The sequence below is a fragment of the Ptiloglossa arizonensis genome, chromosome 6 (assembly GCF_051014685.1).
Source record: "Ptiloglossa arizonensis isolate GNS036 chromosome 6, iyPtiAriz1_principal, whole genome shotgun sequence".
Taxonomy (NCBI): domain Eukaryota; kingdom Metazoa; phylum Arthropoda; class Insecta; order Hymenoptera; family Colletidae; genus Ptiloglossa; species Ptiloglossa arizonensis.
The window spans coordinates 14345938-14359404 of NC_135053.1; the positions used below are offsets into that span (position 1 = coordinate 14345938).

At 45.6% G+C, this 13467-nt stretch overlaps 1 protein-coding gene across 1 annotated transcript in view; it reads left to right on the forward strand.

The window, feature by feature from the left end:
- Ddr (discoidin domain-containing receptor 2) overlaps positions 1-13467 on the forward strand; it is a 256459-nt gene that overhangs the window by 108885 nt on the left and 134107 nt on the right. The window contains exon 3 of the mRNA XM_076314016.1: positions 7217-7319. Coding sequence (XP_076170131.1) covers positions 7217-7319 — 103 coding nt within the window. The remainder of the gene's footprint in view (positions 1-7216; positions 7320-13467) is intronic.

Genomic DNA, 13467 nt, shown 5'->3' on the forward strand with positions numbered 1-13467 from the left:
TACTTTGAACTGAAAGTCTTGCGCGCGACGAAACGTTTCTCGGGTCCTCCTGGTCGTACACAGCAGCCATTTTGAATCTCAGATTTCCTCAAAACGAGGAAACGACGATTGGGTAAATTATAAAATTTTGTACTCGCGATACTCCGAGGGCTTAACTTTTATTAGAATTTATACTCGAGGAATCTGTAATATGAACGTATAAAAATACGAGATGCGTTACAGACATTAATCCGCAAAAATTGTAAACGTAAAATTGTCAAAGATAGACGTTGCGTCGATTCGAGGGAGAAATTTGTACACAGTGTACGGTGAATTTTCTCATCCGTTTAAGGAGATATAGCCACACGAAACGAATTCTAGATTAAATTCAGCGGTGTGTGCTCGGAGAGCTTAAAGGAGTATCTCTAGATGGAAGTAAGAGTTAACGAAATTTTTGAAAAAAATTACTTCGCTCTCGGTCGCGATATTATTACTCCGCCTTGACTCTCGAGTGATTCTTCCGCGCTTGAGACGAGAGTTATTCTTCGAGAGTGATTCTCGTGATTTTTATCGAGAGTGAGATGAGTTCTCGTCGAGATTGATTCCGATTTATAGACTGTTATTCCGAGTCTCTGCAGCGGAAGCGATGAATACCCTCACCGACAGATTTATCAATCAGGTTCGAGTACCCGGTGAACGTTCGCGGAAAAATTTGTAAAAAATCGAGCGCAACGTCCCGCGATCGATCAAATTCTGGTATCCGGTGGACAATTCTCGAGAAAACTCACCGAAAATCGAATACTTCTATAAGAAAACAAAAAATCCAACGATTCCTCCTGAATAAAGAACACACCGTTATCAATAGATTTATGAAACGAATTACCCGATGAATATTTCCAGGAAAATTTCCTAACAAATCAAATACTTCCACAGAAGCGTAAAATAAAGAAAATCGAACAATTCCTCCCGTACAAAGAACACAAACGCCAAGTGTTTCGTTCGGTGTTTACGATCTAATCACTGATGCTCGGGAAACCGATTACGATGCTAAATTAAATTACGCGCAGAGTCGATCGAAAAGAGCGTCGAAAGTGGGCCTGGGACCTCGTGGGAAACGTTACGAACAAATGGTGTTCGATTGGAGCATATTCGGGAATCGTTTCGCGTCTCGAGGAATATCGTTCGTGGTTTCGCGCGCCTTAGAAGTTGCATCGAGGTGTTCGATTCCGGTGGAAATTTTTGGCCGGGCGGAACACCTGCGCGACGTCTACCGTGATCCTCGAATTGTGGAACGCCACGGTTCGTCCGTGTGTCGCGAGTTCGATAATTACGGCACGGTTCATCTCGGCCGCAGTTTGCCCCAGTAATGGATGCTGCATAAAGAGGCACAGTCGCTATTCTGCAAAGCGGGATCGAAGTTGCGCCGCAGCCAGGATGGCGACAGTTCTAAGGATTGAATTGCAAAGAGAACTAGGCCGTACCTATCTGACAAAGTACGGTCTGCACCGTAGACGGGCGTGCACATTGGCAAGCAGGAACAATGGCGAACGTGTCGCGCGGCAAATGTTTTATTCCAGTGAGCAATTATGTCAGTGTACTTAGAGTTTCCACGCGACTCACCGATGCAACGAGCGACAACTTCCGCGCCTGTGAGCTATGCACGTCGTCAACAAATCCGCCACCACGTCGAATTTACCTAGTTCGATGATACTTGTTTGTTCGATGCTTTCTTTTTTTCTTTTTTTTTTTTATTATTTGGACGGTGAGAAAATTCCACTTACACGGAAGACGAACGAATGTAAAACCAACACGGACACATATAACACACTCGCCAGTTCGTATTATCCGAACTAACGATGCTCGTCGAATAATAGGAGCAGACAATGCTCGATGTGAATTCAACTGGAGTTTTTTTTTTCTATAACGACGATTTTTTATGCGCGAATTCGGGAGAAACGATGCTAATCACGGGAGAGATCAATCGGCACGGCGAAAGATTTTACAAACCGCGAGTCTTTCGATTTGCGAACCTTGCGAATCGATTTGTGGTTTTACCTGTTCGAAAGTCGTGTTTAACGCAGAGTGTGCTTCGATGTGCGCAGGAAATAGAGCGTTGTCGCTATTTTCTTCGCGATCGACAACCGAGAGTCATCAGTCGCTCCACTTCTATTATCTAAACTACCAGTTGTTCGGATAATAAGAGCTCGGCTAGAGGTTAATCAGATATTGCAAAAAATCTCGTTAATGCGAACGGAGCACATACAAACGGAATTTCACCGTAATTAGGATTCGCTCGTTGCGTGATCTTGCTGGATAAAAGGAGTCTTTGTTCCATCGCACCGATTAAATGGCAATGATAATCGAGAGTTCGTCTACGAATGTTACGGTGTATTTAAAGAATATTATTGAACGTTTATGGGTTTCTCGGTAACCGATTACTTTGCACGGTTGTTCGGTTTGATCACGAACGTGCACTTGAATACAATAATGAAATTCTTTGATTCGAGGTCTAAAGTCGAAATGAGAATTTTCTGGAGAAAATAAAACGATCTGTACTTTTTTATACGATCCAACGCTTTTAACGAGGATTCGAACGATTGTGTATTCATACGACAGAAAATTGTTACGAATTTTGTGAACGATCGCTCTCGAAGCAATTTTCGGTATCGGAAGAAATGTTCCATGAAAATTGGTGGTTCTGGTTCGACGCAAAGCGTTCGTCGAGGGTGTTTGTTTCGATTGTGTTTTGGAAATAATTGTCGAACGCGAGACACTGCAAACATTCCCTCGAAATTGTCCTAAACAGAGTTCGACGAACAAGTCACGTACTCGTGTTGACTTGTCTTGCGATACATCGATTTTACGTTGCAGCTCGACGGCGCTGCTCCATCGAATTCCGTAAATTGAGATTTCGACTTTCGTTTTCCTCGTTTTCGTAATTTAATCAACGAAGTCGTATCAATTTCTCAAAGGGTGCGCTTATGCAAAGCGTTTCGTTTCATTTACTCTACGCGTTCGAGTAATTACCTTCGATTCAATTACCCGGAAACGCGAAACATTAAACGCGTCGATCCCGTTGCCGCGACGGAACGTCTTATAAATAAATATTTATAAGAGCGAACGATCCGCGTTTCTAGGGGATACTGTTCGCGGAACCTTTGCCCGAGAGTATCCCCAGAGCCGTGAATTTTCCATTTTCGAAATTTAACTTTCCATCTAATCGGTCGAGCGTTAAAGTTATTTAATCGCGTCACGATTCGCCCGTTACCCTCCAACGGTGACATTTGGTTCACGATTAATAACACCAAGGACGAAAACGACGAAGGACGCGAAAGATGTGAATTGTTCATGGGATTCGGGAATAACGTTCGCTCAACGAGGCAAAAACTGTAATTGCCCGACGAAGCATTCGGTAATAATAACCGGGCAGCTTTGCCGCTCTAACAAGCGAAGTCCAACAAGCCAACAAGAAACGCAAGCAAGCACATTATACATTTTAAAGGAAGGCAAGTTCGCCGACCAGAACCTTACGCGAGCATTATGATTCATGCACAAAGTCGGTAAACCAGTCTGATCTTCGTACACGGTAGACAATTCCTGTACAAAACATAGAAGGTACGCTGTACGAAGAGGGTACAGGGCAATGTTGGAGGGGGTTCTTCGTTGAATCGGGCTAACGTAAGAAGCACCGGCGAAGTTTCATCCGTTCTAACACCGGTTTGCCAACAGAAACGGAAACTAACTGCACCGTTATTGGTACGCGTGACAGTCGAAGTATACTACGAGCTCGTCTCGCGCCGCTACTAATTCCGCGCGACCTACATTTTCTATTACCAAAATTTTCGATGTCGATAACCTTCCTTCCACCCTCCTACGCTCGTATAATTGTTCTCGGTCAATTCCCGGTCGACCGTTCCCCGCCACGCGGGCTAAACGACCAAACGACTCCCGGTGTCCCGGTAACTGCCGTTTAAATTATTTTATTCGCCGCTGGAATAATGTACGACGAATCGCGTATAAAACAATCGTGACGTTAAATTCGGACTTTGTTTCCACGCAACGACGTGTGGCGGCAATTCCCACACTTGCCACCGGTGGGAAATCGACCACCGAACGTTTCACGCAAGTTCTCGTACCTGCTCCGATCGGTATCACAGATTGCTCGATAAGTTTCGTCGTTCGATGAGAAATCGAGGTATTAAGTTCGTAATTTTACTTCTCTAAAGATGGTGCTACTGTTTGATGGACACGTGTGAAGTTTCGTGTAGATCTTTTGTAGTTTGAAATTGAAGTGTTATAGTATTTTTTTACAGTGAAAAAAACGACGAAACTTATCGAACAACCTAGTGTATATACGATCCCTTAGCGATCTCTCAATATCCCAGCGTACAAGGCAGGGCCTGGATGATAAAGATTAATACGAGTGGAAAGTGTGCGAATTGTCGCATTTTATTAGAATTTTCTTAGAAACGATAAAAGAATAAAGAAACTATTGATCCATTAATTGAAAGTCTGTCCACACTATCGTGTATTCTTTCTTTCGTTGGAAATATTCAATTATCTTTGCGCGATGAGGATCGTTCTTAGCGAAAAGCACGTGATTAACAGGACAGGGTTACGGAGGGGGTGTGCTCGTTGCACGAGTATTGCACTGAAAAATGTAAGCTGAATCCCTCTGTCCCGGGGGACACTTAGAGGCCCCCGAGACTCGTAACATTATTAGAACCCTCGGAGATCCTCGAAACTTCCCTGCATCATCCTCAAAGTTCCGTGTCATCAATATCGGGTTCCACGGGCTCCGGAGTCATCACTATCGGCTCGTCTGTATCGACTCTCACGGGGTCCCGGAGTCATTTCGTCGCTATCGACATCCACGAGCTCGGAATCAGCGGTATTAGATCCCGATTGAAATCACGATTTCGAATCGCGATTAAAATTCGATTAATTGATATTTCCATCGCTCGACACGCGCAACAATTAATCGATAGCTGCACCTGTCGCTGGGGTATTCCCCGAAGAGTGTATAATGTTCATTCTTGTCTCCGCACTCGAAGGGAGACTTTTTCTAGAATATCGTGCCATTCGTTCCACTCGTTCCGTTCTATCGTCGTCGTCGATAATTTTTATTTCGAGGCAGTTTCGAATCTATCGTACACTCAACGAAAACCAACGCTATACTATGTGCAGCTGAGAAATTGTTCTACCGTGTAGATTCACTCCTCGAAGTATAGACACGTTTTCTCGAAACGCTCTGTATATATATATATAAGCAAGGTGTCACGTACGAGGCAATTTTTGGAAAATTCTATCGCGATGGATACGAACAATTTAAGAATTACACACCGACAAACGTTACGAGATCTCCTCGGAACTTTCGCGAGTTTCTCATACATGTTCGTCAGGCGATCTCATCGAATGAAGATGTTGGCGCAATCTAACGAACGAAGTTTGTCCTTATAATGAACGGCGGCTGAAACCTAGGGGACAGTTACAAACACAAGGAAAGTTTTGTCCGTTATAATGCTACTTCGCGAAGGCCATAGCTAGTACGCTAGATACTCTCTTCCCTCCTCAGCTAGCTGGCTAATCCCACGTCCGCTGCATTCTGCAGTTTTGAAACTTTCCGGCGTAACTGCAGTGTCGTAGCTTAAGTGTAGCAGCGTGGCCTGTATCGTGGCCTACGCCGTGTCAGTATGGATTCGACAATTTATCGCAACCGGTTACCTGCACGAACACGCGCTCGCCGTTATTTCGAAGAACTACGTGCTCCTAATTAAAAAGCTCGCGTCCTTCGGAACCGAAATGAAAAATCGCGCGGTGAATATCCCGGATGAAATTGCACGATTCTGCTTTCGAAAAGAAATCGAAAAAGGGGAATATTGTTTCTTCGTAGGAAGCTTCTTTTGCGAGAAAACCGATCGTGAATCTGTTCGGGGCTCGCGTTAAAATTCGCGTTAAAATTCGCGGCAAATTAATACGTGAATAAATACTATTTTATTGTTCTTGGTACTGTACGTTTTTCGCGTCGATGCGATAAGGAAACGTAGAGAACGGAATCGAGAGTTACGAGGCACACGCGGCCCACGTATCTTCGAAATCGATTTTCTCGAAACGGGAGCTACCGTTGAAAAATCTTTTATTCCACGTTTTCGATTTATTTTTGCATGCACCGGAGACAGATCCTGTACGAGTAACCGTAGCGATAACTTCGGAGCGAACGTAGAATTAGCGCGGAGCGCGATATTTACGGTCGGTTATGGTTCTGTTTTACTCGTTTCGGTGTTTGCGCTCGTTTCGTTTGCCGTGGTCATCGTTTCAACGGTAAACTTTTACGGTGGAAAGAGAATGAGAAAGAAAGTTCGATTGTAGCTCGCCGCGAACCTCGATTGGGTCCCTTGTGTGTACGCCGGGAAACGAAGTCACGTGCCGGTGACGACTTCTGTTCCCGAGGATTTCGCTGGAGAATTTTCACGTGATCGTAGCCGTACGTACCGTTACGAACCCAGAGCGGTATATTTTGTGGGAACGTTACAGTTTCCAGCGCAAAATGAATTTGAAATTCCACGAGCGTGCGGAATCGAGTAAATGAAACAGGTTATTGAAGAGGTCCGCTAAAATCGACGAGATCGTCGAGAATACCGTATTTTCCCGCGTCAATTTTTGCATCGTCACTCCAAGTGACGCGAAACGCGTCCAATGGAAAAGAAGCAATTTATACCAAGTGTCTCGCGATCGGAAATAAGCCGGATTTTACGACATTTTTTCAACGTAGGTGAAATTCGTTCGTTGGGATACATTTTGTCTCGTAATAGAATTTCTAGTGTTTATTCGACGAATAAAAGACAAAGAGTTCGTCTTTCGTTCGCTGTTCGAAACTTTTATCCGGATGGAAATTTTGCCCTCTCTGCTCACGGATTACGAACTTTGACAGCGTGTTAATTTTTCTCGTAATTCTTTAACGAAGTAGGTATATTCGCGAACGTCTTCTTTTTCAAAGACTGCGGAACACGGTCGATATACATTCCACGAAAATCCACCAACGCTCGCTAGCTGTATTTCTCCGTAAAAGTTCACCGAAGTTCGAGTTCGCGGATATTTTCAAGCCGAAAATTATTCCCCCATTCATTAGCGTTTAATTTTCCCCGCGTTTAATCCACCCCACTCGATTTAAAGCCCAAACTTGACAAAGCGTAGATGGATATTGGGCTCTGCCTAATACCGGTTTGAATCCTTTCAGGACAATGTACCGCGGCGCTGGGTATGGAGAATGGCGAAATCCCCGATGAAGACATATCGGCCAGTTCTATGTACGATCCGAGTCTTGGTCCGAAACATGCCAGGTAAGTGAACAATGATATCGCGAAATGCTCGACTGCAGCCGAGCAAGTCGGCCATTTCGGTTCAGCATGGGAGTTTCCGGTCTCGAGGACTATGTACCGAATGATTGCACTTGATTGCACAGTTTTGCTCAATCTGATACGAATGCAAAAGATCCGGTGTACAACTCGAGTCCCTTTCTGAAGCGAAATGAAAAGAAATTAACGATAACTCGTTAGTCGGAAATACCACCGCAAATACAATTTTCATATTCTGAATCATTTTTCAAGTTAAAGATCGTTTTCTCCGACTTGTGGAAGCGAGTAATTCAATACGGATTAATACAGACTGTAATCTTCCAGCTGAATTTCTATTGTCAGTGGTAAATGTTTTTTTAATCTCTCGCGTAGGTGAGCGAAGAAAATTTACATTTTTTTCTCAAGTACAAATTGATGGTATGTAATTTTGTTACGTAAGAAGTATATTTAATTTTTTAAACGTAATTAATGTACCTGAGGAGATCTACTAGTTCTCCGAACACCTACTCGAGGATTGAATTCTGTTCAAATTGGAGATTGTGTTTTTCTTCGTCGATCGGTCGCACGATCCGACGCGATTACGATTGTCATTCAGCCGAAACGTCGTTACCATTTGATATTTATGAAACGATTTGAATTTATATGTATTTCTGCTCCATACCTGTCACACAGATCGCGCGATCGACCAGCGAAATTTAATAATTCCCAAGAATGTCATTTCCCGGTGTGTAACGTCTGTATTCATTTATTAACGAAACGCGTGTCGGTTGTTCAAATGCTAATCAAATATTCGTAGAATTTTAAAGACGTATAGAAATCCATCTTCGTTCGAATCAATCGAAATAAAAATCTCGTATTAACAGCGCGAACAGTAAAACAATATAAAACAATGCACGAGAAACGTTGAACGAAATCAACTTGGCATTCGACGAGCGAAAAACGTTCCCAAACTACACCATTCGTCTTTCCAACGAAAGAATTAGAAAACCATCCTTCCCTTCGTCGCTGTAACGCGTTCCGTTGGCAATAAAATCTCAATTCACCGCGCGTTTCGACCAAGAGTTTATTTCGTAACGTTTAATAGACTGCATCGGCAAAAGCGTTTAACTCCGTACCGGTACGTAAACGCAATCGTTGCTATCCATCCCCCGATCGAGCACCCCCTGCCCCCTGTGAAAATAAATCTCCGCGTTAGGAGGGTTAAGCTCGATAATTCGACGTCCGCGGGCGCCCGTTAAGCTCTCTAATCGCGTCGAAATTCTTTCTATTGCGCAATCTGGGTCGCGTGACGCGAACGAACGAACGAACGAACGAACGTTTCACCAGCACCGCGTCGGCGGCGTCAGCGTCGGCGTCGGCGTCGGCGGCCCGGTATTAGCGAGTCCACTAGGTGGTTCGGTTTATTTCTTATTACAACGGCGAGATTAAAATCTCCAAGTTGCCCCGGGGGGGCTCTCTCGCGTCTCCCTTGCCGTGCCTCGGCCCCGCATTAAAATTTTAAATAGCACACGGCCTGGAAAGCACGCTTGTAAAATTCTGTTATCGAGAAACCTAGAACGAATATCAGATATCGGGTCGCGGATGTGAAAGAACAAAAAACGCGGCTTGTAAACTGCTAATATCGAATTAATCGCGTCGACGATAAACCTAGCCCGCCCCCCACTCCGCGGCGAAAGACGGCGGCGGCGGTGGGGTGGGGGTAGCTTGATTCGTGAGCCGTTCACCGCGGCGACGCGCGCAGCCACGCAGCTAGCCACCTAGGTGTCGGTGGATCGGGGAGTGGGGGGAGGCACGGGAGAAAAATCACGAGACCGGATTAACATTTGATGCACTCCGAGAATCGAGAGTGTGCCCGCCCGTTTGTCAAAACGAGGAATCGTCTTCCTGACGTTTTTACTAGCGATATTGCGATCTTGATTCGTTGGGAACGCCGGACGCCTGACAGCCAAATCGATTTGGCGCATTTACGAACCGAGGCAATTTATGGGGGTCGCTCGTAACGCGCCGCGGAAATCACCGGCCGATATCTGTTAATAATGCGTTTCGATATCCGCGTCCCGTGACGCGGCTGGCCGTGGAGACGCCGCGGAGGAAATAATAACCAAAGAGGACGCATCTGTTTTCCATTCCCGATTCTTTCGCGGGCGGTTTCTTCTTTTTTTTTTTCTTTTGCTTCGAACGCGAAAAATACAGAACGGAGACGTCGCCGATCGATGGTATCGGACGGCACGAAAGGGTTGACGTATCGAAAGAAACGACTCGTGAGTTCCTTCGAGGAGGTTCCGGTTCTTACAAAGAACAGGGAAAACGAAAACGATCCGACAGTTCCGTGGGACGCGATATTCGGGAACATTTTTCCGTCCGCGTACGCTGTTTGGGAATTTTTTCGCAACGTTGGACTTTCTTTGTATTCGTGGATATTTACATTTTAAATTCGGCCGCGCTCGAATCCGCTCGAGTCCGTGTTGCTGTTCGCGTTTATAGCAGCGATAGAAGGTAAATAGTCTTCCGCGAGTTTCGATCGGCCACGTTCAACCGGTAACGATATTTCTAGCCAGCTGGACGTTCCAGCGAACGATAACAACGATTCGGTATTACGAAATGGAAATAACACCCTATTCATTTTTCACGTTGCGAAGTTAAAGTGAATTTCACCGAGAAGTCGGCGAACAATTCCGCAACGGGGCGCGTAAAAATAATCGCGACACTGTCCATCAATTTCTATTACCATCGTTTCGTGTAACCGAGTTTCCAATTTCTTCGCAATACTCCCCGGAAATCTTTTAATTTTAAACGTCCCTTAGAAACTCTAGTCACTGATTCGATCTCGCGTATCGGACAATTACCTATCCAGGTAATCTATCTGTTATAAATTCCACGACGAGAACAACGAAAAGTAAACGAAACAGAACGAAACGATCGTTCCAGACTCTAATCTTCTCGTTGACGACTAATCGTGTTTTAATTTCCATTTTCGTAACCGCGTTCGGAATTCGAAAAGCCTCGTAGTCTGGTTCGCGTCAATACGATCAGCGAAACAGCTTCAATCGTACGTTTCGTGAACACCCTGTGTGCGCAACCGTACGCGAGTCCGGTTCAATGTAACGGGGGTTGGAATCGAGGGAACGAGTCGGTGGCGGCGGCGGTGGCGGCGGCGGTGGCGGTGGCGGGCAGGGGGTGAACTCGACCCCTACAAATTACCTCCAATTTCGTGTAAATTCCTCGTTCCTGCGTCAGCATAATACCTGTATTAGGACGCCCGGCTCCGGCTCTTAGGCGGCAATAAATCTGTATTAGGGCGAGGCGTTGCTTCTCTCCGGTAAAAGGGTTACAACCGACCCGCGGGACGACGGTAAGAGGGACGAGGGGGCGTTAGAGGGGGATTCGACTAATTTTTCACAGCCGCGTCTCGTCCTGTAAGATTGTCCCGTCGAATGGAACACCGGTTGGTTGGAAATAATCCACGTGTCCTCGATATCCTCGGCCCCGTTTCGACCGCTTCGATCGCGTTGTAATCGAGACTGGCTCGGTCCACCCTCGTCGCTCCTCGCGACGCCGAATTAGTCGCTGGTGGTCGTTAATTAGACCGCGACCGGTGCCGTTTCGAATTGTTCGACGCGGGGAGGCGTTAATTTTCGCGCAGAATTCCAGGAATTAAGATTCGACGCTCGAATCTCGTGTACCGTGGAACGAAGACGGGTTGCCCCGAAGGCGGGGTGGCTGCGGGGCTAGGAGAGGGGTGGCTTTGTAGTACCGACGGAACCGAAATTCTAAACCTTGAGACGACCTGAATACCTATCCGCGCGCTACCGCTCGCGAGGGTTCACCGACCACGCCGCCGCTGCACCGTCCATCGCGATACACACGCTCGCGATTCTCGATACGGGAGGCTACGTGTCACGCTAACGCGCGATTATAATTATAAAATGGAAGATACATTTTCATTAAACCTCTGCGGGGAGCTGGAACTGTCCGATGGTAACGCACCGTGCGGCTTCTCGGGGCCATTACCCTGAAAACACTCGCCGGGGGGCTTTTCGACAGTCCCGCGATGTCTGTTTGTTATTAGAGCGTGGACGTTGCAAGTTTCCGGGAAAAAAAATTTGTTTTTCGTAGTTTTTCAACGTTGTTCACAATTCGACTTGTGGATAGTTCGGTCCGAGGGAAATCATTCTCTTGGTGTTTAGTTTCAATATTTACAACGTTGCTCGGAAGCTTCGAGCGACCTTCGATCTTTGAAATAAACAGTAATCGAACTTGCGTATTAATTGAACATCACTTGTGTATACTTCGGGGGAGATGTACACGAATTGTAGGTATGTTTAGGAATATAATACACGCTTGTTTGGGAATGGATTCAATTTCTTCGATTAGCGATTGTCGTAACAGGTCGGATTTTTAACCAATTTTACGCGTAATCTATTCAAATAATTTTATCGACATAATTTTGCAAAGTTCCTTTATTTTAGGAAATGACGGATTAACGAGACTCGAAGATTTCAAGCACGGAGTGCCCGCGCGAAGTTACCGTGTCGCGGATATTATTCGCGAATGGTTCGAGAATGTTTCGTCTGGAGTTTACGCGGGAAATTTTTGAAATTATTGCGTTCTCGTCGATGGTAGCAACGTTCGCGAAATATTTCCGTTTTGTCGAGAGAAACATCGGAATCGACGAAGTACCGGCGTTGAAACGGTACGGTGAACATACGCGCGTAACACGTCGAATCGAGTATGCGGGGTGAGTTTACTATCTGGGTCGAGCTGTATCTCCGTTTCTATCGAGAATAGAAAAAAAAAAAAAACAAATGGCGGAGGAAAATTTCGTATCGTTCGACAAGCTCTATCGTTGCGTACCGCGAACCTTTTCAGGAGTGCATCGGTGTAGTTGTTGTTGCGCCCACTTGTTTCAACGTAACCCTATAATTTTTTAAAGAAAGACTATTACTTTTCCAGGTACTCTTTTTAACGTTTATACGGAATAACGAGCAATTGTTTCGACCATCCATCGAGTTTCAATTCTTAATTATCGAGCGACAGTTCGTATCGATAACTTTTCGCTTTTTGAGAATTCACGGAGATGATCGATATCATCGTCCCGAAATATACATAAGCAATGTTCAATTAATATGCAAGTTCAATGTTTATTCCAAAGATCGAAGGTCGACTCGAAGCTTCCGAGCAACGTTGTAAATTTTGAACTAAACACCAAGAAATATCCACAAGCCGAATTGTGAACAACGTTGAAAAACTACGATAAATTCAATGACAAATTACGTAAGCGAAATGTTCCGTGTTTGCGTCTCAATGTCGACCCAGCGACCCGATGTCTACAAGAGTCACTTTCCGAGACCGGAAGTTCCCTTTAAGCGTAGTTCCCGCGTCACGCGCGAAACGAAATCGTTGAAATTCGTTGAGCATCGTTTACACCGAGGAGGGGAGAACGCGAACGCGGGTGGAAATTTTCGGAACCGTGGCGGTGTACAAGGGAAGGAGTAATCGACTCGATTCCACGACGAGACACTTTCGAAGCGCGACGCAAATTTTGCGAGCGGGTGCGTCTGAAACTTTAAGCAGCCCGCGCTTCCTACGAACCTGGCTTTTGTCTTCCGTCGCGAACAATGTCGCGTTTCGTTCGGGCGTTACAACTCTGACCTATATTCGGCTTTGTGCCGGGCGTTCTCGATTTTCCCAGCGTGAAATATGCAGTACATTTCCATCGTATTGTTACCGCACAAAGGTACGGAAGTTTGGAACCGACGGATTTGTAATCGGCTAAAAAAATTGTTTATCGAAAGAACGAACGAGGGAGAAAAAAAAAAAAGGGAGTGTTTGCAGTCCACTCGGTTTTATGCCTGTACACAGACTCCGATGTTCGCTCGTCGAGCGGGATATCGCGGCCGCGGGATTTCGCGTCAACGTCGACGAGAAGCGGTGTCGCGTTTGAAATTGATTCGAAGCTTGTGTACCTCGATCTCGTCACTTCCGTGTGTTCGTTGGTTATTAAGCGCAATACCAGTCCGCGATCTCTGACGGGCGAATTCTTCCCCGTTTACCTTCCGACCCTCTCCCTTCGAGCAAAAATTGAAGTCGGTCTTTGAACACGCGCGTTTGTTACCGTTCGGGAGATATTCCG